Source organism: Daktulosphaira vitifoliae, unplaced genomic scaffold, assembly GCF_025091365.1.
Source record: "Daktulosphaira vitifoliae isolate Bord-2020 unplaced genomic scaffold, ASM2509136v1 Scaffold_1, whole genome shotgun sequence".
Lineage (NCBI taxonomy): Eukaryota > Metazoa > Arthropoda > Insecta > Hemiptera > Phylloxeridae > Daktulosphaira > Daktulosphaira vitifoliae.
Genome location: NW_026099572.1, coordinates 13,010,926 through 13,017,308, shown reverse-complemented (window position 1 = coordinate 13,017,308; position 6,383 = coordinate 13,010,926). Strand labels below are relative to the sequence as shown.

At 26.5% G+C, this 6,383-nt stretch overlaps 1 protein-coding gene across 1 annotated transcript in view; it reads right to left on the bottom strand.

The window, feature by feature from the left end:
- The window catches only part of LOC126894733 (sentrin-specific protease 1-like), a 2,789-nt gene extending 1,341 nt beyond the window's left edge, over positions 1–1,448 (bottom strand). Inside the window, exons 1-3 of the mRNA XM_050665953.1 lie at positions 1,062–1,448; positions 744–847; positions 106–235 (exon numbers count right to left, since the gene is read on the bottom strand). Of these exons, the coding sequence (XP_050521910.1) occupies positions 106–235; positions 744–847; positions 1,062–1,233 (406 nt within the window). The 5' untranslated portion in view covers positions 1,234–1,448. The remainder of the gene's footprint in view (positions 1–105; positions 236–743; positions 848–1,061) is intronic.
- Between the last annotated feature and the right edge of the window lie 4,935 nt (positions 1,449–6,383).

Below are 6,383 nucleotides of genomic sequence, written 5' to 3'. Positions count from 1 at the left end.
GCTCTAAAATAATTTATGTTTTAAAATATTACATATTTGTTTCAAAAATCAAAACGTTTATTATATTATTTTTTAAAAATGAATTATATTTTAAAAGTTGTATACTTTTTATGACTTTTTCATCTTCTTCGGATGAATTTCTTTTTAAATTTGGTCGAGCAGTAGTATTAGAAGATATCTCAAAAAGTTGTTTTTTTATTTCGGATTTGCGTTCCAAATTTTTCTTATGAAAACTCTTAACAGATCATAAAAATATATTTAATTATATGATAAATTTATTTAAGAAATCTGCTTTAACTCCAAAAAATGGTTTAGGGTATACTCTAAAATCTTTTTATTGAAATAAAGCATAATAAAATATACCTTTTCTAACAAATCAGCTGATATTAATAGCGGATTATCTTTTGAAATTGCTATATTTTTTTTTTCTGTTGAATTTAAAATTTCATTTTCATATTTTTCATTCTGAAAAAGTGTTCCGAATTCTCTTTGCTGCATCATATTCTAGGCAACCAAAGATATATTTAAATAAATAAATAAACTATACTTAATATTATATTATTATCTTCTATAAAAATTGAATTTCCCATAAAAATCTAATAGAAAAAATAGCAGAATAATATTAAACATTATGTTACCGCATTTATATTAAGGGGGTTGATAGTTTATTTTATATTTTTGAATCAGACAAACCCCAATAACATAGCTAAATCGAATAAATATATTAATATAATTATAGTTACCAATTTTTCTGGAATAATTTTATCATTTTTATTCGTTTTTCGATACGTGCGTTTTTTTGGAATAATGGAATTTTTTATAGGATAAATATTTTTATTAATAATTGCTGCAAATTGAATATAATTTTAATAATTATTAATTAAATAATCAATTTCGAAAAAGGTTTTTAATATTAAAATAGTTAAATTAAAGTAAAGCGACTGAATTATTGTTATATATGAATAAGAGAACTTATTATTAATTTTTCTTATATTTTATATTAAAAAACTTTTTCTCTATTCGAAATAGTTAGTTTAATTATTAATCTTAATAGTGTTTACAGATAATTCTTCCATCTTTAGTTGACTTTTTTGATATTTGTCCTTTATTTGTATTATTTAAAACACAATTGGAATGCATGAAACGACGATTCCATATTTCTTCAACTCTGCGTATGACCTTATGTAAGTTTGATTCATTTGTTTGACCAAAAATATTTTTTTCACTTGCCATATCAATAACTAATTAAATAAATCTTAATAATTACACAAGACGATAGTTTATTTTTCACGGGAAAAAACGAAGTGAACTGAAATGTCGATAAAATCAACATTTACATCTAATTGTCAAGGAAACTTAATTGTAAAAATTCATTAAAAAAATGTATAAGCCAATTATAAATAAATTTAGTATAAACAATACTTATTTATTTTAATTGTATTATTGGTCAAAGAATACAATATTTTAAGAATAATACAGAATTATCAAAAAAAAAAAATATATATATATATTTTAAAGATATTTTGAAGAAAAACCTTTTGTATTTGTTTGTTTATTTATTACATTAGTTTACAAATGATAGAGATTTTTTTATGAAAGTTCAAGTGGAATAAATTTGATATCGGTTAACAGAATATTTATGCATATAAAATTTAATCTGTATGAAATAAAATATCAACGTTTGGATTTATTCTCTTGCAACTATTAAAAATTTTGCCCATGTGAAATTGCTATTTCCATTTAGTTATTAACAAAAAACATCATGCCATGCGATTATAATCAACATAAAAATTTATTAAGTTGAATATATAATATAGTTTAACAATTTAATTAATAATTGAATTAATGACATAATAATTCTGATAAAAGAAAATAACAGGAGATTTGAATTAATTTTAACGACTTTAACAAATCGAAAATAACTTTAGGGTTTAACTACCTTATAGGTTTAATTATTATTTGCATTTTTAATGTTATTATTATTATTTTTTTTTTTTTTTTGACAATAACGGCTATCTTTGTAACTTCAATATATATCAAGAAAATGACAAGTTATCCAAGAAAATCAAGGAAATTTTAGAGAAATATTAAGATACAGAGCCCAAGGAGATGACCGTTTAAAATCATTTTTGGAAGCTGAAGAAACAATAAAATATACAAGTGAAACACTTCAAAATGAAATAATTGAATCCTGTAATAAAATTATTTTAAATAAAATCGTAACAAACATAAATGCCCAAAGATGTTTCAAAATACTTGCTGATGAAACGGCCGACATTGGTGGAAGCGAACAAGTAACTTTGTGTGTTTGATATTTAGATGTTGAAAATATGATTACCAAGGAAGAATTCTTCAGTTTGTACCTACAAAAGATACTACTGGAAAAGGTCTATATATTATTATTCAAAGTTTACATTCATTTGGTTTAGAAACAAAATACGTTAGAGGACAGTGTTACGATGGATGTGCTTCTATGTCTGGTCAATTTAACGGAGCTCAATCTCTTATTCACCAAAGTTATCCGCTTGCGACGTTTGTTCATTGTGCTGTTCGTGTTTTAAACCTTGCTATTTCTTATTCATCTTCTATACAAGAAACACGAAATTGATTAGGAACAACATCTAAAGTTAGAGATTTTTTCATATACCCAAAGCGAAAAGATGTGTTGATAAGTCAAATCGAAGAAAGTCAAAAATGTATAACTAAAAAATCATTAAAAAATTATATGCGGCTAAATGAGTTGAACGTTTTTATGCTGTCAATGATTTTCTTGAGCTTTTTGTATACCTAATTGAATAGTTATTTATAATTTCGAAGTGGAATGACACTGAAACATCATCAAAAGCAAGTAATTTACGAACATCAATACTGAAAGGAGATTTTATTATTTGTTTACTTATTATAAATAAAGTATTTAGTTATGAGTTACCTTGTTTAAAACAACTTCAAAGAAATTAGCAGGTACACAGCATTGTTATTATCAATGTTAGTAAGGCACATTGTTGTGAGTTTATAAATACACTAACTGACAATACAGAAAGTATATCTATGATATTCATAATTGATAATAAACAATCCGTGACTGCGACATTGATATCATATAAACCATTTAGCTACCTGTATTTGTAATCATATCATCATGTGTATTATAGATGTATATTAACTCAAAAATTTGAAACTAAATGTTTATATCTAATAAACTAATAAAGTCATATTAAAAATTCAAATGCCATTTACTATTTAATTAAAAATCCAAACATTTTATTATATTCAAAATATGTGTTCCCATTTAAAAAACAAAAAGACAAAAGGGATGAACATAAAAAGTTTTAAATAGTTAATAATTTAAGAATAATGTGTAACTAAAATCAAAAATAATGTTTAAATTATGTTTATTCTACAAGTAAATGAGTGGGTTATGATAAAAAAATCAGTCTGTATACTGTAATATAGTTTATCATTTGTAAAGCTGGAAGTAAAACATTTTTGTAATGTTTTGTTTAATTGTAATTTCCTGATCTATTATTACTAGACCAGGAATTAAATATTTAAAAACATTTTTGAAAACGATAGTATTATTAATTTCGCAAAAAGAAAAAAAACAAAATATTTTAGTATATAAGACGAAATGGAATGAATCGTAGAGGAGAGAGGACCTCAGGAGCACCGAAGGTAATCTCTTTTCGCGCGGTACGTTTATGACATTAAGCTTTCATTTTGTGTATTGTTTTATTGTGTTTTTAATGTATATTTATTTTGTATGTTTTGCATTTTTTAATTATATCTATAATAAATACATTTGAGTTATTATTAAACATTTATTACTTAAGTCTTAAGTAGTCTTAGTTTCTTAAGTTAAGACACTAGGGTTGTTTCTTTTAAGATACAACAGTACCAAAATTTCAAATTTCTAATTATTTGTCAATTCCTAAAATAGTAATTAGAGAAATAGTAAATTATTTTTAAGTCAGTAAACATTTCTACAATTTTCGTTTGTGAGGTTCATTAAAAGTTGGACACCACCCGAGAAATCATTCAAAATACGCCACTGGCTGAACGTGCTAAGGCAGTGTCGAAGTAATTAAATGTAATTTTTTTCCGTGTATTAAGTTTTCTTTTCGTGTTATTTTATTGAACTAACTTCAAAGACACACCACATCGTGGTCTTTTTTTTTTTTTTGTTCAACTTAAATTAATTGGGTTTTATATAATTACGTAATCACTCATACCCATTTTTTTGTATTGCAAATTTTGGGGAAAATAAAATTGGAAAATTCTAATTTTTTCCAAATTATTTTTGGTTTTTAGGTTTTTTTGAGAGAGAAAATTACTTAAGAGTTACGTCATTGTAGTTTTACAATATTGTCATGAAAAAAAACACCGAAAATTATCAAAAAAACAATTTTGGAACTATTTTTAGTCTTATGACGTATGAACTTTAAAATGCTATAACTTTTGAACCAATAGTTTCCGCCAATTTTTTCAATCACTTTTGGAATAATCATAAAAAAACGAACGTTTTGAAAAAAAAAGGGTGCCCGGTAAAGTAGACTTGTTCCACTAAAATATAATAATAGTTATAAAGTAATGCAAAATAATAAGTAGGTTAGAAGTTATTAGTTTTATCAAAACATTGTGGACAGCCTTGTATATTTTAATATTTGATTGTATTGTATTATAATACAAGTAACCTTATAGTAACTTTTATTTAAGCCTAAACGTTGCTAGTTACCAGTTGTCTCAAATATTATAATATTATAATAACGTATAAACCATTTGATACTTGTCCCGCTGTGTAGTAGAATCATTGTGATTTGGAAAACAATAATTAAGGTTTCTTCTTTGATGATAGGTAGCGTTAGTAGTAAGTAATTGAATAATTGTTATGTAAAATTTGTTTGAAAAGTAATATTGTATAAGTAAAAAATGTATAAAGTGCCTTTAAATTTATGAAAATATTAGGTAGAGTAATGTCGTAACACAGTAAAGCGAATGATATTAGGTAAATGTGTGTAAATGTGTAACTGTGTGTACGAAGATGAATATGAGGAGGTGGTGCCTGCTGTCTAGGTATTCACGTGCGTGTTGTCGTACAGCAGTCACCGTGCTCGGCTGACACTCCGGGTTAGCTGTGGGTGTCGAAAGGCTGTTGTTATTTGAAGGGAATAAGGGTAGCACCTAGGTATGAGGTGCAGACGAAGTGCAAGACACAAGTACTTCACAGAGAGAACGGGGTAGCCGAGTATAAGGTGCAGACGAAGTGCAAGACACAAATACTGAGCGTACCAGATAAGGATTATAACAAAGCACGAGGTGCAGACGAAGTGCAAGACACAAGTACTTCACAGAGAGAACGGGGTAGCGAGTATAAGGTGCAGACGAAGTGCAAGACACAAGTACTCTGAAATGTCGAGGAAAAGAGTATATAGGTTAGAAAAGGAATAAACAAAGACTTTACTTTAAACAGTAAGCCGGACAGCGACAACCGAGTACTGAGACTGATGAATGACACAAGGCACTGGAGTCGACTGACCACGATGGTCAGGTCTATTGGGTTTTTATAATAATTACACTTATTGCCGATTTGGCAATAAATATTATTTGTTAATTCATCAGTCTCAGGCAGCGGATGTGCTGTCTGTATTTTATTAAAATAATTCTCACGATTATGAAAACGTGACACCATCACAGTAATATGAAGCTTTAGTTTTTACAATTCTGTTAATCGCAAAACCTACGACGGTTGATCTATGCAAACGGACATTTTTTTTTGTGTTGAATATGTAATAGGATTAACAATTTTTAGTTTCCTTATCTCAAATACTTGGAAACTAAATTTAAGATAATCTATACCGAGAAAAAATTATTAATGCATATCTTTTTATTTTTATGTTATGAATGTATATTTTCGTTGGTATTTCTTTCAATAAATAAATATTATTTTAATAAATAATAATTAATTCATAAAATTAATGTTCGAATAGGTTTATCATCCTGTTATCTTCCTTTTGATTTTTTGTTTTATTTTAATAGGATTAGAAAATAGGTGTGATGTTACACAGTGAACAGTACAGCACTGAAGCAGAGCTATGCTTTTTGTTGTTGGTACCCGGTTGGGTGGCCAAACGGGATTATTAACAGGACACACACTGCCTATACTGGCTCCCTTAGCCATAATTAGATTGCATCAGATTGTCTGCCGATGTAATAATTCTGTCAAATCACTAAGGTAAAACCGATTCTATATAGTAGAAATAGAGGCTAGAATGATTATGATAATTAATATTATTAGAAAAAATATAGTTTAATAATACACAATATATAAAAATTCAGGTAAAAAATATAATTCAATTAAATTATATCAAAATTATTTTACCGGAAAC